Below are 21,815 nucleotides of genomic sequence, written 5' to 3'. Positions count from 1 at the left end.
ATTTGAACCCCTGACTTATATCATTATTACGAAAACTAATTTGCATTTAACAGAATATTTTCTAAAACCTCACGTTCTAAGCGAATCATTGACTGAGTGACAAGAAGGTAATAAAACCAATAAATGCTAATGTAAGTTAGACTCTAGACGGCTATCAATAGAGTTGAGTTTCCAATTGCTAATATATAGGCTTATGATTTGTGGTATTGGCTGGGTCGAGCGGCTGCGCGGTGACGTTTGGCGTTTGCCGGATTCATTACTGAGACAAAGGCAGGGGGGTGAGGGGCGCGGGTGCCGGCGGAGGGGGGGCTCACATGAGGGATGCCCTGCCGCTCCCCCCCCACATGGCCCGCCTCACCCCCGGCACACAGCCACTTTCCTAAATCACCGGTAAATGTATTGTTCCCCATAGTTTCAGCGCTGCCTCTAATTTATAGGTACTAATCGCTAAGCCACTCTGTTAATCAAAATACTTCGGCGTTCATTCCTCGCAAGCCGTTTATTATCATGGTTTTCGTCCGCTCATATGTACATTACGCTTAACATTTAGATACGTACCCAGACAAATGAATGAAGCTATAGGACATATTATAAAGACTTGGCGTCTTTATAAACAATCAGTACAGATCATCCTTCTCTCAACTTCGAGTACCTACTTCCGTTATGTTAGTTTCAGCTTAGTTACTCAGTTATCGAGAAGGCTTTTAGTGCTATTTGTAAAAAAATACTCATCAGACCATGTTTCAACGGCTTTCCGGGATCTAAAATAAATACACAGTCAAACCCATGTCTTTAGAATAATTTTTAATAATGTTAAGAGAAATAACTGAATTTACTAATTTAATCAATCTTCAAGATGCGGATCTTTGTATGTGGTTAATACATGTACGAGTACACCTACTAGGTCGTAGAAGACAGCGAGCGCGACGCTACACCAGGGAACAAAGAGACGCGAGCTAAGTTCACCGGGTAGTTAAAACTCCCTCGTTCCTTGACGCAGCAGCAAATCTTAATGAAGTCAGAGAGGACTCACCGGTGAGGTGCGGCTGCGAGCCGGGGCTGTACGGAGACTTGATCTGCGGGAACCCTGCAACAATCACATTCATTACATTAATTAAGCTATAAACAATTAAGCGGCCACAAGGAATTCCAATTTAAAAGCTCCGACTCCCGCGGACTGAGGGACACAGCCCGCTTGTCATCTTACTTGTTACTCTCCTGCCGGGGACGCTACTGGTAATTACTTTTATTTTTATTAAGTCGTTAGGAGAAAAAGAAGAAGAAGTTGTTAATGATGTTGCAAAAGACGCAGGGGGAGAATAGGTGAGGACATAAAATTAACTCTTCTTCCAGATTTAAAATTAGGTTATCAGTCTTTATAGTATTATTGAAATACACACAGAGCTATTGATATTGGCGCATGAGCCTTGTTTTCAAATTCAAATTTTTCAATTTGTTTAAAACCTAAACCTCTTTGGCACCGCTCTTTTTAACTCTCTTAGTTAACAAGAAACACTATTGCATTATTTCAGAGTAAATATATTTATATTATTGCTTTAAATAACCCAAATTAAACAACTACAACTAAAAACGCCCGTTCCAAAATAATTGATCGTCGTTTCTTAATCCCAAGAACCCAATACCAATAAATGGGGCGAATGCTCGTGAAATCGTGTAAGCTTTCAATATTTACGCGTCCAACAATGCGAACTAGTTTGAGCGCTATTAGGTTACCGCAAAAAGTGCGGACGTAAGCCGAGGGACAATCGCTTGGGATCCGCGCCCGATAGACAATGTGCGCGTAACTTGAAGACAGCTCTATAGAGCAAGATAAGATCTGGCGCGCGCGCACTCAGGGATGCCACCTACAGTTACTAGTATCACTTCAGTTTGATCTTTTATTTTTAGTTTAATATACTCCATATCAATAGTATGGTCGGAAGAAAAGAGTTATCAAACTGCCTTAATTCTTAAATGTAGGCTTTGAAAGTTAGACATGAAAAAACTGAAATGATTTGCCGTAGTGCAACTGTGCCGTTTCCAGCGGAATACGCTCTGAAAATCGTTAATAGATAAATCACTATGTTTAAAACCGATAAGTATTTGATAGCCGTTTTATTATTTTTGAGTATTATAGATAGGTACTAGCAAAAGTTTCTTGTAAAACACAAAAAGGAAACTGCGCATTAAAAAGACAAGACATCAATTAATTTTATTAAAGCATTCTCACCTGCTTGTCGAATAAAGAAGTAAAAATATCACGCAACCTGCCATTTGCATGCTTGCATTTGCATTTCATTTTATTTAATTTACAAAACACACATCCGTTGTGAACTGACAGGGGACAGCCCTAGTTATTTCAAGCGGCTGTCAGTTACCCGATTGTCGTACAAATTTAACAATATTAAGAGAAAAAACGGCAACAAAAGGCGAGTTAAATACTTCCTCAATTATGTTAGGTGTAAGATAAATAGAGGTGAGTGGAGAATGACCGGCGGTGCGCGGCGCTGCGCCTGCGCGGGAACAATGGCGGCCAGCCCGGAGAGCTGCGCCAGGTCAGCAGACCGAGGACTCACATCCTGGTGTCTGTACTACAAGTATTACCAGGGTATATCTGAGGGCCTGCGATCATAGCCTTTCAAACAAAATTAATATTACATTCAGTAGGAATCATAGCAATAAGTTAAATTTTTATTCGAAATTAGTAAACAGTTCGCAATACGTAAGTAGGTAGATGATTATTGAATATTAACCATAACCGCAAGTGTCAATTAACTTTCAAGAATGTGGCAACATAAACACTCCTGCGCACATCATGTTATTATTAAACTTTTGATTGGTAATTTGGTTAACATTTGCTAACAAAATTATATTAATAAACTACAGATTACCGAAACCAAATGAAATTAAGTTATTAAACTTAATTTGGCAATCTTTACACATTACTTTAAACTTTTATGTTGTGAAACAAAAAGGTGCTATGTTTAAAAACAATTAAAAATGTACCTAATACTTGACATTTTTTACCCTACTTTAGAAGAGACCCTTGCGCAGATAACCGTTATTGTTCCAAAGTTGACAAATTAAGTGTTATGTAAAAAGGATGGTTCTCACTTGACGCGTCAAGTCAACGATGTTCTGTACCGAGTACTTCATTGCCCCACTATGTCACCGCGCACAATGCGCCCGCGCAGATCCTATTGTTTCTAAGTGTGAAGATGAGTGACGCAAAAAGGAAAGATTGAATTACCATTACATATCAAACAAAACGAACAATGGAGAAGAAAAGTAGGCTGAGAAGTGAATTGAATAAACTTAATGATCAACACGTGTAGTGTAAATGTATATCAATAATTATTGGACAGTAATAGAGATCCCACCTAAACACCAATTACATAAAATATAATGAAACACAAAATGTTTACTGACGCGGGCTTCAACAGCTCATCAATACGGTGCGCCATCAGTCGAGCTCCATTGTCGATTCGTATCAAATTCCTTTCGTTTAATTAATAGAAATGTTAGGGATTTAATTGAGGCGGGGCCCCACTCGACTCAATCAGCCGCTGACGGCACGTCAACTAAGACATAACAAGACCTTCGTAATGACTCATCAACATTATATTTTTCATTGGCACTTCGCTGGCAGCTGGTTTATTGCTCGCTTCGATTGTTATATTTATTGGCGAAGCTTTAATTTGCAATTTTATAACTGTCAAGTGTTTCAGACGAGTGCAATTAGCTGCTCTAACGCTTAATTAACGGCAAATTACAGACTGATATTTTTATGTTTAATGAACTCGACACTTTTTAATCTTTAGAGATTTAAATTTGAGAAATACAAACATGCTGTAACTAAGAATTAAGTGTTAGGAATAAACATCTAAGTAATTATCCTGTCTAGAAGTTTTTAATAATAAATCCTGAATCCGATTAGCCGAGATTGTGCTTGGAAACTGCTTATAATGTATATTAATTTGCTGTTAACCCGTGTCACAATTCATTAGCGCGCTCTCCGCGCCCGGCGCCATCTTGTTTTAAATGTCACATTACAATTCTGAACACGTTCGCTGTGCTCCGCGCTGTGTGCACTAGCCTTTACTATGTTATATCAACATGTTGATTTATTAGAACTAGGTTTTCAGAACACGACTTCACTACAATTCATGTTAATAATGTTGCAAGTCAAATGGAAATTCATGAACATGTGTCAATACATTATGCAAACCATATTCTGTGCACCTACGTGCAACAAAAATATTCTCGTTCTCGTGTAACATTAGAATACTTTTAAAGCTTTATCCATTTATAACCTACGATCCGCGTTAATCCTCTTAATCGCAATAACTAGGTAACTCTTCCCGGGCGAGGCAATTAGTTTTGTGTCGAGTAATAAACCCAGTACGCATTGCGAGTGAGGAGCGCACCGCATTCCTCGCACCGCATTACTGAACTATATGACGCCAATAAATTAATATCCAATCGACTCGAGGGGTTACTTAATTGAGCTCGGCTCTGTCACACTAAACTTGTAATCCTGCAAGAATGTTCTGCGCACCACTGTGCAAGGACTGACCAAGCAAGTAGACCCCTGCTGAGGCTTCTGCAGACACCGCTTGCTCCAAGCTAGTGAGACCGCGGGGGTGGCGCCGCGGATCAGCTTACGCTGGTGGTTATAATACCATGTAATGCGCGGAGCTATTTCAATTACCGCGGCTGGCCCGCGTGCCCTCCGCGTTTTGTCGGCTAATCCGCGAACAAAGAGCTCTTATAATTTGAGATGCAAGCTAAGTCCCTGGTTTAAGGTAATTGAAATTTTATTGCAAGTATTGTAGAGAGCGATATGCATTGATATCGGCCAAATGTTGTGCATTGAGTCTACTACCCTGTTTATAAAGATATAAGTAATTCGTTTTGTTAGTTACGAGTAATTTTCGTAGCAAGTTAGTCCCAAAATAATAATGCAACTCGTTACGTTTCCTGCGAACCAATTAGGTAACCAACAAAAACAACTCCAACCGGGCAAGTGGCGTTAGCTGTAGATAATTATAATAACAACACGGCAGCAGCAACAGTAGCGAGGCGCGCTGCCTACACAAACACTGACTTCCGCGAAACACACAAAACGGGCGGAGAGTCCGTCATTATGTGCTTCACATATTGTGCTGGTTTTGGGGAGTTCGCACTAATGTCACGAGTCACTGGTGACGTATAAATAACAGTGACTACGAGTATTATTTTAATGAAATTTATTTATTTATTGAAGATACTTTTCAACGCATCGGTCATGGAATTGTGGGTTTAAGCCGTTAAGCAAGTATGTTTTTGTTAGTGTACACCTAGTTCTTAATCTAGGGTATTCACAATAAGCTACATTCGATGACAAATCTGCCAGTATTCTGACCCAAACTTCTAGAACATGAGTATTCAGAAAGTCGACAAGCGACAGCTCCATTCATAAAATCTTGTCAAAACTTTCTCAAAAAAAGCTCGCACAATATACTCAAGTAGAGCTCTTCAAAACCTTAAGAAAAAACTGCAGTTTATCCAACATAATAGCGGAACAAGAACCGAATCCCATTTAAATAACAATAAGACATTAAAAGTGGTACAATGGCAACAGTGGCATGTTCGGTGACACCGGCTTTGTGTCCCGACTTCGCGCGGCGGCGGCGAGGTGGGCCGCTTGTCACAATATTTTGGGACGAAAGAATAATCTGGGTGTTATCGTAACATTACCAGCGGCTTACAGAGGGTTAACCTTAACCCGTTCCGTGTTCACCACGCCCTGCGAGAGACGTGTAATTTTAGTAATTATCGTCATTGTGTGCATGTTGCAGTTCAGTAGTATTGAAGTTACTCTGCAGAAGGTAATTGTATGGTGTATGTAAATAATCATCTGTTGTGTAGTCAATGTAATTCAATTATTTAATTTTGTTACTTTTTGGCTTTAGACTACTTGCTTTCTGTTCTTCCATTCCGTTATTATCATTGAAATAACTTTATTTATTTACTCTTGACTATTTATAGTACAAAGTATTAGTTTATTGTTTATAGATTATCAACCTTCTCATAATCAACACCAGAATAATTGTAAATTTAATATACTTAACGTACATTTACCAAAATACCTTTTAGTGAAAACCATTTTAAAGCAATTTAGTTATTATCCTTTTATAATTATGCAAACGTTTTCATAAAACACTGATGAATGTAAAGTACTTTAATTAATAAAAACAATTTCCATCATGCAAAGCTGTAAATCTGAATGAAATTAATTAATTAATTGATTTGTAATTAGTGCCGGCGATTGTATCTGTTCAGTTATTATAAAACAAGCTAAAGCGGATAATTTATCGGGACCATTGGAGGGTGCACAGCCCTTGTTCCAACCAAAATCATTGACTCAATACAATTCGCAACCATCAACCAAAAGTACACTCTATTGCTTAATAAATAGGGCTGAAATTCTTTATAAGACTAGGAGAAAAATAATAAGATAAGTACACAATGAAATTAAGATCTTATTATGTAGGTGGTATGGTTTTGTTTCGCTTGATTAGAGGCCGGGAAAGAAGCCGCGGGCGGTGCGCGCTCTAGTGATGGCACAAATCATACTTATCGGAGATTTTCATTTGTTACACCTATTATTTGCTTTGATTGATTAAAGTGACGTAATGACCCGCTACAGTAATGTTATGATGGATGTGACGAGCTCCAAACATGATACACTTGGTTTGGGATTCAGACACATCTTATTACAAAGATTAATTAAGACATCCGTCAGCTGTCCTAACCAGTATAAGTCACCTATAGTACGCTCTTGAAAGTACAATGTATAAAAATATCTATATGCGGAACCAGGAGGATACCTTGTAATTTTCAAGACCGTGTTAACATTAAATTAACGCAGTAACCGCAGGTGGCTAGAATTTCAGATGACAGATATAGTATACCATAATGGGCAACAGGGAGAGCCAATTACTATATTTATTTTCTTTTCGAACGTAAATAGAAAATCATGAAATATGTGTAATTAATAAATTCGATAAGTCGAGTACCAGCGCGGCACTAAGTACATCCCTAGTCTGTAGGGGGTCGAGCAGTTAATAGCAGGCAGTTAGCGACCTTTGTACGACGTGTGAAGTGAGCACTAGTACACGCGGCGGAACTGCCACCACCAGCCGGCTGAGACCTCCCGCAACCCCCGCGGCGCAACCCAAACCGCACTACGGAGGGAATAACGTACGCAATACCAGAGCTCCATATATTTTGGTCAACGACAATGCTGTCGTAATACCAGGTTAACCTGACCCCTGAACCCTATGTAAATGTTCCTATGAATAACTTTATGGGGAAGGCTTTGGAGGTCTTCATGTATTGGCTGTGGATGTGTACGAGTAGACGCGAGTGAGCCGCGGGCGAATATTGCAGAAGCTTGTCCGCTTTTTTTACATGATCAACTAATTTACGATTTTTCTATTGTTCATTTCCAACTACATTCGTGTTTCTTATCAATTGTATTCAAATGTAGAGGAAATAAGGAAAGGTAAAAAAAAAAAATTTTTGCAGTAACTAAAAACGTGTCAAAGAGGTTTAAAAAGTTCAATAGTATTTCTCTTAGGATACTGGCTATTGAATATTCATGCTAATAAAAATATTATGGTGTGGGGTGTAGGTTACTGCACCACAGTTGTTATGTCTAGACGGCAGGCCTGGCCAGCAAGTTCCAACATTAGACAAACTGTATGTACGGCCAAACTTGCCAAGTATGCAGGCAGTAAGACATCGCAGGGCGCCGCCCGGGGGAGGGGGTAAGGGAGGGGATGTTATCACGAGCCCACAGAAAACGATAAAAAAACCAATTGGCATTCACGCCGCCGGCGAGCTTTGATGTTCTCGTAAACACACACACACAGACACATAATGTTTGTTGAAGACACACACACACACACATCCAGTACAATCTTTACGTGGGTTAGATGTGGATAACTTTCCCTCTAACTTGGTTTATGTACTATCATTGCGGTGCTATTCTCAAACACACGAAGTGAATGCAAAACTCTTGAGATTTTCTTTATTTTTGTATTTGTCCTCTTTGTGCACATTTCTGAAGGACAACAGTGACCAAACTCGTTTAGCCCAGTAATTAAATGGATTTGTCCGTTTTAGTAAATCTGACTCCAAATACTGGATATTGAAGCTAGATTCACTTTTCAGAGAAGCTACCTCTTAGGCAGTGTCCTTTCATTAAATACTTCAAATGATTCCTGCACCCAGCTCCTGCATCCTGGCAGCAGCAGCCACCGGCCACAGTCTGACCGCATTCCCCGGCGGCCAGTCCACGGTCCACGACAATTAACTTACAATTAAGTGCAAATGTCGACCTACTTCGTGACGTCACTGCCCTATTTCTCTTGACCGATCGCCGTTATTAACTGCACTTGAATGATTCACATTTTTCTATTGATGCTTGCTAGTCAGCATCGGATTTACATTTTAAAGTGTAGAGGAATATGGCTATGTATACTTTACCGACTGTTTGGAGAGTATACGCATAACTTGGTTTCCCAATAAACTGTATTTCGCTTTCGATCCACTCCTCATTATCTATTCTTTATCGTCTTCCTCCCAATACATCTCTCATCTCGCCAGAAAATATTCTCATTCATAATCTCTTGATAGGGACCCAATTTTACTCAAGTATAACTCAATTTCCCGTACATTTGTGTGGCAGCGGGATTGTGACAGTTAATCAATTAGCGGGCGGCTGACGCGGTGGCCTCATTAAACGCCTCATTGCCTCTTCGCCTGGCTCTGAAGAAATTGTGAGCTCATACAAAGACGGAGAGAAGCGATCCCGCCCCGGCCGGGGACACACCGGGGAATTGGATCACGAGATGGATACACTAGCGCGCTGATACCTATGCATGCAAACATTTAATAGTGCTCTCAGTCAAAATTCAAAATAGCTCCAACATTTTAAGTGTGATAGCTACTACCGTCATATATGAGTTACATATTCTTTATTAATAATATAGTTTCTGTGTCTGCATCGTGCCAAGTAGAGCTGTGCCAAATTACCCAACATTCGATGTCTGCTAACTGCTCCTTTGTGTATACTAACTATTAAGTGGGCGTTTCATATGAATCTCAATTTAGCTACCTCTTATGTTTCGGAGGCATACCAACATTTGATTCCTATGTGTAATTCAAGCAGAATGTAATTTTGTTGAGCACGTTATTGGCAGATGCTGCTGGCTTCAAAACATTGCATTTTTTTAAATGTTTCCTTAGCTAAGTATGTTGCTCCCGTTGTGTACCTAGACTTAGTATCTGCGAGGCTGGCTGGGCTCGGCAGAATCGTTTGTCATTAATTAACAATAAGCGCGGCTGAGCACCGCCGCCGCGGGTGCTTCCGAGCCGGACGCGCGGCCGCCCCGGCACCGCGCCGGCATCACACCGGCATCGCACCGGGATAACAAAACCACGTAAAGTCGCTAATATCAATAATACTCTTACTTTATTGACTTAACTTCTTAAGTGCCCCGGAAACTAAGACTTTCAGGACACATCTAGACTTTGCTCATTTGTGAGAACTGTCATCTCACTTGGCTGCAAGGAGTAAAAATAATTTAATTCATGAAAATGTTCATTCCATTAGGTTTTAATTGGCACCTACATAGCAAAAGAAATGCAAATTTGTGAAATATCAAGTTATGTAACGGTATGTTGCGATCGCTGAGTAACGCACCCGTATACTACTCTCATGCAACTCTAGAGCAGAAGTTTCTTGTTTTTGTTGTAACGCTTAAACTTATAAGAGTTATGCTAAAATTCTGACGGAGCTATTTACATTTGAATAGAGACACAGCAATCAAGCGAAATAGGCCACTAGAGTGAAGTAGCACGGCTTAATAAACCAAATAACTGTTTAGTTAATAAAACACCTCGGAGGTGCAGCAAATATTCGGGTTATTTCAATGAAGTAATTTAACCCTCGCGCCGCTCTCGTAAACAAAAGCGCATTCCTCGGCGATGGCTCAACACCCGCGCCACGCATTGTCCGCGAAAACCTGCTAAATGCTAATCCCGGAACATTCGACCCGGACCCCCCCCCCATCACCCCGCGCGCCCTGCCGCACACCCGGGCCTCCCCGCGATCCTAACGCTCCGCTGGGTTCAATTCTAATGGGGTTTTTTAAGAAACGCAGAATAATCGTTGCGAGAAGAAAATTAAGCCATCTTGGGTTAAAAAGTCCAAAAGTGGAGTGTGTCGGGGCGAGCGCGGGGGTGAGGCAGGGCCGTGCGGCGGGGAGGAGGGGGGGTGACACAGGGGGCGAGCTATAGATTTTTCGGGGTGCGTTTTGTCGTCGCGTGAAAACAAGCGTTTAGACGATACTGTTGTTACAATTACCGAGTAACGTGATACGATACAGTTTACTGTGACATTTCTTATATCACCTAACAATTACACATTTCTAGAATCTGTGAAGGATATGCAAAGAAAGCGTTTTGCACCTTGAGATACACACTAGACGAAATTAAATCTTTGTTACAGTACAGTCAAAATTAATAATATTACAAAAAAAGTGCATAATTTTTTAAAAGGTACCAGTAATGAGCAGAAAATCATTATAATTTTTTTATGGTTTTACTATTAGCCTTCACAATATAGAATTTAAGCTAAAACCAATTTCATAAAATACTCCAGAATGTGATTTAAATATTCAGTGGCGGGTGCTACGCCGGCTACGAGCCTCGCGCTACACTTCCATTGAAACCAGATCTGTGTGACGACAGACAAACTGTTACTAACAGGTTAAGTGGGTCACTGTGCTCGCTCTTTATTTTCTACGCCTACAGTAGGCTTACTAACTATAACCTAACCATTAGTGTACGTTTATGCAGTCCATTGTTATCGATCACACAGAATTCGCTACAAGAGCTACGCCGACTTCTCTTCAATAAGTTAGCTTTCATAACAAAATAGCCATATCTTTGCCCGTTACCAAGAAACAGACAGCGAAATATTATCCATAACTCTAATAAATATATAAGGACTATAACAAACTCATTACGAGTTATACGTTAATAAAATTTCCATAATAACATCATACTGCTATAGCGTTAAATAACTCATTGTAAATAAGAGCCCAATTTATATTCAGCCTCGGGGATATTATCATAATCGGCCCTTGCTTTGGCAACCTCGCGGGTTAGAGCGAGATGGCTGATGTGAAAGTGCAGTCATTGAAGAGGGACGGATGTCGGCTATTTGGCTTCAGCTGAAATATGAGCGAGATGTTAGGTTTTTATTGGAGTTTTCAGTGTGTAATGGGGGTACGGCATTAAGGGAATATTTGGGGGTTGATTATTGGAGGCTGTTCGCGCGTCTGTGTGACCTGGTCGGATTTATTGTTTGTTGAGAGCGATGCGAGAGCTCGTTCATCCTGTTAATGTTTATAAAGTATTCAACATGATCTTTTTGAGTAGCCAAAGAATAAGGGTTGTAAAACATCTATACTTATCAGTTTCTGCTGTTTTTTTAGGCTTGTGTTTAGTCGGTTGATAGTTAATTTCAGTGCTATTGCAAAAATAAACTAAATTCGACAATCACCTAACTAAATCTCATTCGTAACACTTTAATACTAAAAGAATACATTAACTGTAAATTAAACGTGCCTACGTTTAGCCGTGTTAAATTAATATTTTACTCAAAATTCTAATTAACAATTCTGTGCGCTAGTTCTGTCAGCTACAAAAGATATAATTTAATTAAAACTGTTGTCTTTTCAAGTTGTGAGATTACAATTTTAAATCGGGCGCGACAATGGAACCTCTTTGCTAAGCGGACAACACTTTATGATAATTTAAGAGCTCACATTTAATTATTCTGTTACGAGACAAATACAACAGCTTGTGCTTTACCTAACTGAGTACTGGCACAGTAGTTACGTAAAGAGTGCTGGGTATTATTATACTGGTGTTATGATATTGACAGGTAATGCTAAGAGGACTAATCCTATTTCTACCCAATACTTTTAATTTTATTAATATGTTAAAACCACGGAAATATTAAACGTCGTATTCCTATCTTCTGCTTATGAAGAGTCTACATTGCAGATATGAATGTGACGTGATTGGCATGTACAAGAATATTTGATCCCCACCTTATACAAGACTCTTTGCCAGACAAACCACTAAACACTCTACACACAACTATATATATATATATATATATTGTCATCAATATAAAGGCTACTGTTGGTTTAAGCTATCGATGCACAGTCAGACGCTAGTAACCCTAAGCCAGCAAAGTGTCGGCTCTCTTCCGCAGCCAGTATTTAAGTATATTCTTAATTCTGTGTACAAAGTGTTCAACACTTTACACTAAAAAGTAATACCCGCGGGAAATCTCGCACCTCTGAGAGGTCGAGTGTCCTCTATTATTGTTGGCCGCGCCGCACGCGAGTCTGAACTCTACCACCCATGCGCTAAAGTCGTGATTCAGTCTGTAGGCTGATAGTTTAGTTTTCAGGCTAATTAGAAGCGAGGGAGGCAGTTGTGACGACTAAATAAATTTAAACTCTAACGCTAGGCACTACGATATACATTGGTGTTCACGCCTCACTTATTGTTTGTTTGCCGACTGCGGTGCTACTGAAATACGTTTGTAGGTTCTTCTGTGTGAGCAAAAGTTTCATATTTAAATTTATTTCCATAGTTAAATATTCTTCATTTCCATACTGAATAAAATGAAGCTTACTAGAAGTATGGTCATCGCCGCTATTATAAGCATGACTAACGATTACATTACGAACGATATCCTAATATCGACATTATTTTTACTTTTAACAATCTTTATAATCGATTCTTAGCAAGCCTTACTTTCGAAAAAGTGTTTCTTTACGGATTTTCTCGTCATTTACTTTATCATAGCTCTCTCCGTATCCTTCTTGACGACTCGCATATATTCCGCTGCCGCTGCAGGCATACCTGGGTGTCGGCACTAGTCGTGTAAAACTAGCTATTAGCGTCGCGCGGCGCCGCTCTTTGTGCCGAGGTGTCGGCCCGAATGCTCTCCACACCCTCGCCGCACACAGCGGCGCGCCGTACACACACACACGCACACAGACACGTGTCGAGTAGATCGCGGCTCCCACAGCTTTGTTCAGCAAATACTAATTGTTGTTTTTATCTTTGATTCGTTGCAGTCTTCTAGCACCGAAGCTTCTACACCATATGGCGAAAAATTACCGATCTGCAGGCTGTAGTAAGCAGCAGTCCTCTTTACGTTACGTTATACAGGGCAAGGCTTGTCATAATCGCGTGAATTGTCATTCATAAAAAATTATATGAACTATTTTTGTCCCACAATTCCATTTGAAAAAGCAAACGATTAAAAAGACAGCTTTTCAGTTGCTGATTTCATTAAATAAAAACTTGAAAATGACAAAATAAATTCTTATAATTTTTGTTAAATAAAAACAGTGTCATTAGGTAGAGACATAATTAAAGAACATATTAATTTGCTCGGCACACAGCCGCAGTGCCTACATAGTTGATTAATGTATGTAGTTATAGTATTTGCCAAGTGAAGTGACTCAATACTGTGCCAGACTGGCGGACTCGTTGACTTTCCGTGACCGAGAACATACAACTCAATGTTATTTAACATACACACACGCGCTAATTATATAGTTAAAGTTAGGTAAAACAAACCAAGCATTCAGACCCAATAATCTTAGCTTTAAAACATTCGATTTTGTGAGCTGCTCAGGCCCATGACTGGCGATGACTTTAGACATAAGGCTGCCTACGTCCTCTCTTTGCCTCAAGATACCATTGAAACAGTCTGGACATAGTAATGACTATAGATTCATTATACTTTCTCTATAAACCTGAGAGCAATAAGTATGGGATCAACTTGCGCACGTCACAGACCCCCGCACCGCGGTGACTCACCCAGTACCCACCTATAACGAGTTATAACAAGACGCATTACAATCTTATCGTGTTATCCGCATTATTAAATAGAACAGGTTATAAACTTGTCATAAATATCATTTTTCTTTGATTACCATGTATCTAGATTTTCCTTATAATTATCTGCCAATCATAACAAATGATTATCGTAAAATATAGAAATGTCATGAACTGGTAATTATTATTTTAGTTTTTCAGTACTTTAAATGCATTCTTTTGCAGGTAATTAAAATATGATCCGTACGTACAGTTGTGAGCCCACGACACGTCGCGGTATCGGCGCGGCGCGGCGTGCGACACGCCGACATATTACACGCGAGAGCAAGGAACACGAGGTAGCGATGGAGACAAGTTCTAACATATACCTTCAGGTACATATACTATGTGTAATATAATGGAAGCTAGAACACCGCTCAGCTGTTTATGAGTTGTTCCTATTTCACATCTCTCGTATTTTTAGCTATTATGAATGAAGCTGTGGTAATTTATAAATAAACTTGCAATCGCTACCCGCCTTCACTGGCACCACACCCTAACAAACTGGTTGTAGAGAAGGGTTAGCTCGCACACAAACACACCGCAACGGAACTCATTATGTGAGTCGTGCGCGTGTGTGTGTGTGTGTGGAACAGCGGTTATGCGAACCAATAACCGACAACCCTTTCGGGTTAGGAGTCAACACCACAACTAGATACGCGATGCTAAAGATAACAAAACCAGGTCTTAGTACTTTAAAATATTATGAGTCATCCAACGTTTCATGTGAGTGCAAAACATGAGTCACTCAATCAATTTTACCGACGACTTACTTAATTAGCCGGGTACTGATAAGCTAATAACCCCTATCAATATTAATATCTTATTTAAAGCATGCCAATCATCATTTTTGATGGTCATGTCCTGAACGACGGTAACCACTTACGTTTCTTACGGCTTTAGATAACTAGAGGATGGCCATGAACTATGAACGGTTCACCTCCATAAATTTACTGTCAGTACAATATGTTCCAATAGAATCAGATGAATATCAATTCCTTTTACCCATTCCCTTAACACAGAGATCAGACGATCCGGAAGCGATCATGAATGTTCGCGCATCAGTCAGTGTGTTGTGCCCCGTGCAGGGGTCCGCGGGTCGCTAATAACCCCGCTAATGTGCTTGTCTAATTTGTAGCGCCGCGATCGATGCGGAACCCGGAAACATATGACCCACATCCAGCATTATCCAGCCTCGCACTCGCAGTTACATTATGAGATAAAGTAACAGCTATAGAAGAAAGTTACGAAATTGTGGAATTGAAAGAGTCATGTTTGGTAAGGCCGCTTGATGTCACGTGATAGAGGTTTAGGTTTCTCATACTCACGGTAAAGAACAGAGTGGTCCATCCATCTATCAGTAAAGCGTCGAGTTGATCTACTGAGCACTCAAAATTCCATCAGTCTTATTAACATCCACGGCCTTCCTGAATTGAGCGTGTATATAATGAGTGAGCAGAGCAGCAGCCGCGCGAACCTGACGCTGCTGACGTCACGCGTGACTCCATTCATCAGAACCAAAACACAACTCTGTCAATCAAGCCAAGGTGGCGAATGACCACTAATTTAGTGAATAGCCCTGTTCTGATCCACTAACCCTTTATCAGACATCTCGCGGGACAAAGCCGCTTTATCTGGGCCTCTTTGTGTCCCACAATGGGCCATTCTGTGAGGTGTGAGTCGAACCACTCGCCTTTCAGTGAATCATGAAAGCTCGTGTTGTTTTTTTGGTGAGGTGTGGGATTGTGGCTCAATCCAATGCTCTTTAAATCTAACTCGACGCTTTGTGTACACCTAAGTAGGTGTGTACATGTCCTTTGTGCTGCTGTAGAACTGCAGGCCTCTTGTCCGCGACCTGATCTCTCGTCCACCTCGCTCGGACTGAGTTTTGTTTAGTTTAGTATTCAAAACAAACACAAATTTATTATTATGTGTTTATTACTGCCCTTCAAATCGATCACATTTCCACCGTTAGTCATAGAAGCCGTCGTTGGACAAAAAAATCTAGGGATATCGGCAACTAGCACTGCCTTGAGCATGAAGTACTAATGTCACCAAATACGGACCATACTTACACGAACAAACAAAATTTACATTAATAGCTACCAGTTAAAGTCTCAGTGTGCGCTGATAGAATGTATAGAAAAAAAAACGTCAGCTTGTTACTGTTATCAAAGAACACAAGAACAATATTTATCTTTGAATGTCAAATTATTTTCATGCGTCATTTTCGTGCACCGTAACGCGAGCGCGCGTGACATATAGCTTCACTATACCTGCGGCTATTACGAATATTAGCCGCATGAACATCTACCTAACACATCTTTAATAATTTTCACATTTTCAATCTTTGTTTTATTTTTCATTTTCCCTTGTAGATGACGCCACCAAATGAATCCTTGACTTTGTAAGTCATGCCTTTACAGCCGTATTTCTTAGCTACCTTACTACATAACTATAACCTAACTAGCAACATTCATTATAAGCTTCCTGAATTACAACTTTTCACTATCCATATTAATTTCTTTTCTTCGATATTACTGTCACCAGATAATTAAACCGTTTCATTAATCTCGTCATTAAATAGTTCTGCTCATCACAACGGTAAGTTAATTAATAATGTAGGCGGTGTCGAGTACTCAGGCGGCGCGGGCGCAGCTCCGGGAGCATTGTGCACGAGCGCATTGTGTCTGCTGAGCTCTTGACTCACACGTGCCTACTAATTACATAATTAACTTTATCAAAAAACCTATAAGCAGATACGACCAATCAATCTGACAATCTTATGGTCTGCAAATTACAGTGCTGGTGTTAGGCACCGTCACTCTTATACTTAATACAGTGCACGATTCAAAACATATTCATCATCATCATCATCATCCACAGCCTTTATCCTCCCACTGCTGGGCATAGGCCTCCCCTTTTTCGTGCCAATTTCTACGGTCCTCTGCTAGCCTCATGAACATCTACCAAACACTATCTAAAACACATAACTTCAGATAAAAAAAAATCCCCCGAAGTTCTGTTGTTGAAGATATCGAATTAAAACTGTTAATAAAGATTATAATATCTTGCTATCTTTTACAGCTTATTAAATTAAGACAAATCGATTGACGTAAATAACTAAATTAGTTTGCGCGTTTGATTGTTGAATGTCACAGGGAAACACACACATGTACACTTACTATTCAAGACATAAAACTCTTTTGCGTCACGCACTCTTGTAAAACAGAGAAAACCACTACAAAACTGAGTCACTATTGTTTGAGGTAAAATAATAAATAATTTGACAGATACCGATACGTAGATAATGTAAATATAATAAGTAGTAGAAAATGTCTAGTGAGATAGTAGCGGCGTTATCGGTGTGTGCGCGGCACCGTGAGTCACGGCGCGGCGCGCGGCGCCTCGCGACAACACCAACAATCAGTGCAGGTGGGAGATTAGAAGACAATATCTTATCTGAGATGCTCACTGTCTAATCAACTATCTCTTTATAATTTAGCATCTATAAATATGACTTATATCTAATAAGGAAACTGAATATATACCAATCCAAATTAGATATCGTTGCTTTCTAAATTATTTTTCTTTTTATTTATGCTGATAGCCATATACTGTGATGATGAGAAGGAAGCGAAGCAAGCCTGTAGTGGGACGCTTATAGCTAGTAGCAATGAGAGATTCAAGAGTAATTCGCAATCATTAAGAAATACAAATGCATATATTTGAATCCTAAAGCCATCGATCATATTTTTACGGAAATTCCTTTAAATATGGTATTTTCTAACAAAACTGTCTAGATTAAAAGTAATCACTGGATAATTGTTAATAGCTTTCACAATCTCCGATAAGAACCGTCTTATTAGGTAACAATTCTCTAAATAACAGTCTACTAGAAATAGTATTTTGTTTACATAGAAGAATACGGGGATTAACGCGAATGTTACCTTGATTAGCCTATATGATTATGCAACGCGAAAGTTTAAATATAAGTACAGTATTTAGTGTTGGTATGATCCTGATTAGACACAAGAGTCTAGTTGAAACAAGTCAAATGTATTTTTTCCCTAATCACCTCGTCATGACGATCACGTACAATAGATATATTAACATAGATAGTATATTGGTTTATTTATAGTATTGGTATATAACTGATATGGGTAGATATCGTATTGAGATTATACATGCGTGAGTCACAGTTTAAGTACGACGCAACTGAACTCAGTAGCTTTTACTCATTACGATCCTTTTTTCCTCATTTATTTATTTGTTTTTGTTTACAGACCACTCAATCATAATTAATTAATTTGTACCTATTTATGATTTTCATAACTAATAACTCTCATTTTTTAACTAAAAACCTAAAATTAGTTTTCCTTAACGATAGATTGTGAAACTTCATAATTAAGGCTTTAACATAAAATGAATAATATATTTAAACAGATTTATTTAGTGTTACATGGCAATTAATAGTGTTCTCGTTGTAACTCATTTTAAAAAACTAAGAAGAAGACTTGACGAGTAACAGATTTAGGCAATTGATCAGCGATTGTCTGAATTTAATAATTCAATCAAACGAATTTACTATTTTCTTGTTATTACACCTCTAATAAATAAAGCTTAATAATGTTCTAACATCTAATCATAGGCTCAAAGGAACGAGCAAGACATTAGACACTTTAGGCAAAAATGCCGTAAAATGGACTCTAATTTTTTTCTCGTGGCGGATATAAGATTATTTTGCAATTCGTGCTGAACAGATATCGTAATAATTAACCAATACGCATATTATTATTGATACGAACACGATAGTATATCACATGAGCCTTGAGTGCAAGGCTGTAGCGCCGCGCGCCCGACGGCAAACGTCGCCGAGAGAGGAGAGCCGGAAACTAATCACAGGCAGGCTTAAATATGTCTCTTAAGATTTTGGGCATTGTTACAACTAACATACTTTATTAGACCCAGCTTTAAAAGTAATTAACAGTTTCAAAACCACAACTATTGCTACGGTAATTATGAAGTCGAAGTTTACAAAATATTGTAGCGAATAAAATATTATGTTAATAACCGTGTAACATCTCGAAGAAAATAATTATGTTATCTCTTTTTTTATTTGTTGTTTCATATTTCATGCGAAGTTTAAAAACTATTACTTAGTCATAATTTAAGCAACCGAAATCGTAAGATTAGCACACGGCAATTTATATTAGAAATAACATGAATCTGAATCATGTTGTACAATAATATTAAAGAGGTTTATAACTTCTAGCACTCAATCATCTAGAATCGATGGGAACAACAATTAACCACAAAAAGTATTTGAGTACTTATAATGGTTGTGATTAATAAGCTCATAGTATTGTTCTGGTTTAGTGAAGACAAGAGGCCCGGGCACAGGAGTCGGGCTCGGTAACCGGAGCCGTCGGTACGTCAAAGCGGCTCGTATTGTACGCTAATTAACAAATAAGACAAAAACGCTAATTAAACGCGAGCGCACAATACCGCGAGCGCGAATGTGGCGCGACTTGAGCGACAGTCGTTGTGCTGAGACTACACCGACGAAGGAACGCTGCCGCCTCGCCGCGCGCCGACGGGATGCACAAATATTGGTCAGCAATTTTCTTAGTAACAACCCTTAACACTAAGGTTTAAGCCTAATAATATCGTTACAGTTTAAGTGAAGCTTAACTCAACCAGGAGATCTAGGAGAACTTAATTTTAAGTTCTCCTAGGAAATCTTTTCACACGGATATTGTTTAGAGTGTATGGACCTCTAGTAAAGAAGCCGTAAGCTGGTGGTGTGTAGGACTCACCGGGCGGCGGGTGCAGCAGCGGCGGGCCGGGCAGGAAGGCGGCCGCCACCGCGGCCTGCGCGTTGAAGGCGGCGGCGTAGGCCACGCGGCTGGCCACGGACGCGGGCAGCGGGAACTGCGGCGTGTACCCGCGGGGCTCGCGGCTCTCCGACAGGTTCAGCACGCGGTCGTTGTCGCGAGACTCGAAGTAGCGCTCGCGGCTCTCGCCCCGGTCCGACAGCCCCAGCAGCTCCTGGATGGCGAACGGAGATCGCTGCGGCGCGCGCGGCGCACTCGCGTTCGCGCTCATCGCTTGCATCGCGTATTAAGCGCTCTCTCGCTTGTGTGTACTAGGCTTTACTTTTACATTACTGCTATAAATACTTATATTTTCTTGTTCCTTATCGTTATAATTATCACAATTTACTTAGGTCGTTTTTTCAAAAATATTTTTAAAAGTAAAAGTTTTAATTATAAACGCACTTTCTGTAAGTTTTTTTACACTTCCTACTTATTTCAATTACTTTTTTTTACTTCAAAATTAGGCCTAAGCATTAGGCAGAATGTTGGGAAATTCATAAAAGTAGATGAGGAGTTTTCCGAGACGGTGGAAAATTCGCGAAAATATATCGTTTGTTATAAGTGGAGGTGATCGCGACACGAGCGCTCGCCGCGGCGTCTGCAGCGCTTCTGTCCGCGGCGCCGCCGCGCCGCCCGTCGCTTTGTAAAAACGAGAAAACCCCCCTGGAGTCACGGACAGCGCGCGCTCACTGGCGACACGCCGTAAACAGGCAGCGCCCGCCCCGCGCCCCGCGCCCCCGCGCCCCACCGCCTCGCGCCCATAGAGACGTAAGCGCCGCGCCCGCCGCGCTCACTTACGCCGCATGGCGCTGGCGGCCGCAGGCCCGCGCGGGCGGAGCCTACTAATAGCCAATACGGATATTTTGTTACCGCACTGTATTGGCCAGATTTCTTCGCGGGACACGCCTACTCAACGTCGTGCTACCTGAAATGGAACTCTAAGCTTTCCAGTTAACTACTAAAGTGCGTCGTGTCGCGGCGGTTGATTTAATTTTGATTAATTGTAAGAAATGAATAGGCTCGGGTGTGTGCGGCTCGCGCGAGGCTCGCCTGCGTCTGCTCATAATGCTGCATTATCAATCATTGGTCGTTTGGGTCGCGCGCACACCACCTCGTAATGACGCATTACACCTACCTCACTACTTGTACCGCACCGGTTATTAAATTTTAATGGCAGTCACTTGATCATCAGTATCTTCATAATGTCTTATTACACTAGGCCGCTAGATTCTACTAACTGATCACTATGTCAACTCATTTAAATCAAGTACAAAAATAATAAAATAATTGATATTTTAATACTACCAAATTGAAATGGTTATACCTTATTAAATATATGTATACATATAGGGGTATATGCATGATTTCAAAGAATCAAAGAACGGAAAATAAACTATTACAGTATATTTAAATAAATAAAATGGACAAAATTCATGAGTACTAAGCGTACCTAAGTGTCCGTACCCTATAGATGTATAGGATAAGGATGCTAATAGTTATGTTACAGGTAGCTAGCTCAGCTGTAATAAGATCCACTTTCCGCATAACTAGTTAAAAAATTAGCCAGCTAGGTTTCCATAAAAAATAAAATCAGGTTTGAATTCAACATTTGAATAGTAAATGAAATTTGGATTTTCTAAATGGTTTCTAAACAATAGTGTTGCACTTAATTATTAATTAAGACATACACACAACATTCAATAACGCTAGCGATGTTTACAGGTTTATGTTTGAGAGTTTCACGAAACAACTCTACCTATTTAGGAACAAGCGGTAAAAACACTAAATTGAGATGTAAGTAGTTATTGCATGTGGCTGATATTAGCTCGTATACCTACCTACAATTAGCATATTTTGTTTATGAAGGTTCAACCATTTGTATACTAGTTATTTTTTTTCATATAACTCTAT

The 21,815-nt window shown here is 39.9% G+C and overlaps 1 protein-coding gene across 3 annotated transcripts in view; it reads right to left on the bottom strand.

Annotated features, from left to right (window-relative positions):
- LOC113495535 (visual system homeobox 2-like) overlaps positions 1-20,637 on the bottom strand; it is a 72,577-nt gene extending 51,940 nt beyond the window's left edge. For all 3 annotated transcript variants that reach the window (XM_026874288.1, XM_026874289.1, XM_026874290.1), the window contains exons 1-2: positions 19,845-20,637; positions 1,034-1,087 (exon numbers count right to left, since the gene is read on the bottom strand). In XM_026874288.1, the coding sequence (XP_026730089.1) occupies positions 1,034-1,087; positions 19,845-20,142 (352 nt within the window). In that variant the 5' untranslated portion in view covers positions 20,143-20,637. The remainder of the gene's footprint in view (positions 1-1,033; positions 1,088-19,844) is intronic.
- Between the last annotated feature and the right edge of the window lie 1,178 nt (positions 20,638-21,815).

Source organism: Trichoplusia ni, chromosome 7 (assembly GCF_003590095.1).
Source record: "Trichoplusia ni isolate ovarian cell line Hi5 chromosome 7, tn1, whole genome shotgun sequence".
NCBI classification, from domain to species: Eukaryota; Metazoa; Arthropoda; class Insecta; order Lepidoptera; family Noctuidae; genus Trichoplusia; species Trichoplusia ni.
This window is presented reverse-complemented; position numbering and strand designations above follow the sequence as displayed.